General features: G+C 30.7%; 1 protein-coding gene across 1 annotated transcript; it reads left to right on the forward strand.

Moving 5' to 3' along the window:
- Positions 1-1,303: 1,303 nt before the first annotated feature.
- Positions 1,304-1,705, forward strand: LOC124885128 (the record flags this gene model as incomplete). The annotated part of the gene is given in 1 exon segment (XM_047405645.1): positions 1,304-1,705. A coding segment is annotated over 1 exon segment (212 nt), but the record flags the coding sequence as incomplete, so codon positions are not given.
- Between the last annotated feature and the right edge of the window lie 252 nt (positions 1,706-1,957).

Consider the following 1,957-nt stretch of genomic DNA (forward strand, 5'->3'; position numbering starts at 1 on the left):
GATCAAACGAACACAATCTTTTGAAAATAACTTTCTCCTTTGTTCATTCTTTTTGTTAGAATACTGTTGCCCAACACAAACAATTGCTCCTTCAATTCGGTTAATTATACCATCCGATTTATCCAAAGTTGTAACGTACAATAGATATTTTAAGAAGAAATCAGCAACCGTTTTCTTTTGTTCCAGATACACCTGCACACTTGTATTATTGTGTATGACCATATTTGGGCATCTATCACTTATTATGTATCGTATTTTAATTTTTTTTGCAGATGTGTCTATCATTAGTTGTGTTGCGATTGTTTCTACTAATCCTTTGTACTTTGTTGTTGCATCATACATCATCCCATCAATTCTAAAGTCCCTCAGTATTCCTGTTTATACAATAATTTTAGTATTCATGCTATTGATAAACATCCAAAATTCAACAATGTAACAACGGATAATTGAAGAAACACACCAAAAAAATATTTAAATTCGTTTATAAGGCGTAAAAAAAATTAACAAGCCTGACGAATCCCATCTCCCTCCTTGACGTATCATGGTTGAATGCAAATTAACAGAATTCATATTTGTTCTCTAAAGAAATACTTGTTTTTGCTTTTCTCTCAAATTATAGTCAACATCGCTTAGCTAAAAGGCGTTTTTTGTTTACTGGCAGAGGGAAATCATGTACAAAGAGGAAGGTAGTGTATGAAGATGAAACTCTTAATGCAAGCATTAAAATAGGAACAAAAATAAATGGTTAGAGGAATTTTGGGGTGGATAAATATCAGTAATTAAGGTTAACTATTTTTAAGGAAGGTAAATTGCATATTAATTGTATTAAATTTTACTTTTCCTTTTTCATTAATTACTTTTTTTGTATTTTCAACAAAAAAAAATGTTTTTTTATATATTTTTCAAGATGAAAGTTGCTATAACTTGAAAGCTTAAAAGTTTTGCTATAACTTGTAATAACTAATCTAATAAGTTTATATAGTTAATTTTCCCTATAACTAACCTCTCAATTTTTATTAAGTTATTATAAATATTTATTTATTTTCTTACAATTTTCTAACATTATACAAAAAAAGAAATCATAGATCAATATAAGTTGCATATCAACTCGGTATTTAAATAGATTAAAATAAATTGAATTAATAAAATAAACAAAAATCACTAATCTACCCAACTCTAAACGAATTGAACGGCTCATAATCTTATGGGCTGACTTCACCATTCTACCCTATGTACATACGTCCAAAATTAGACCAACGAACCGAATATTCCACTATTTTTCTGTTAATAGTATTCATCATCATAACGAAAATACCACTGCAGTACCTTGGAGAACAAGACAAAATATAACTAACTTGATCAAGGGGCTCCGTTTTCGTGTTATATAATTCTCTACTCCATTATATTCATCTCAAATTCATTCCATCATTCTTCACAAATCCAATTTTCATTTTTCATATCTCCGCGTTATTGATTCGAATAGCTCTAGCAATATGAACATTGCAAAAGCAAGCTCCATGAACAAGCTTCGTCTGCTGATGAATCACCAGCTTCATTCACAACATAGCAGAGCAATCTCTACTGCAACTTCTTCTCTGATTACGAAGCAAAACTCCAATCAGCTACCGCCACGTCAACGTTCCCCTTCCTTCCCTTCCACTCCCGTTCGCACTTTTTTCAGTTCCAACGATCCATATGCCAAGTAAATTTTCCATTATACGCAATTTATTTATTTTTAGTTTGTAGCGAGTGATTTTGTGTTTTTTTTTAAAACTTTTTTTTGTAGTGAGTGATTTTGTGTTGTTTTATTTTTTCAAAAAAAATTGCAGTGAGTGATTTTTTTGTGTTTGTGTTTTAGTTTGTAGTGAGTGATCTTTTGTGTGTGTGTGTGTATGTGTTTTTAGCTAGTAGTGAGTGATTTTGTGTGTATGAGTGTGTTTTTAGCTTGTAGCGAGTG

The sequence above is a fragment of the Capsicum annuum genome, unplaced genomic scaffold, assembly GCF_002878395.1.
Source record: "Capsicum annuum cultivar UCD-10X-F1 unplaced genomic scaffold, UCD10Xv1.1 ctg80548, whole genome shotgun sequence".
NCBI lineage: Eukaryota > Viridiplantae > Streptophyta > Magnoliopsida > Solanales > Solanaceae > Capsicum > Capsicum annuum.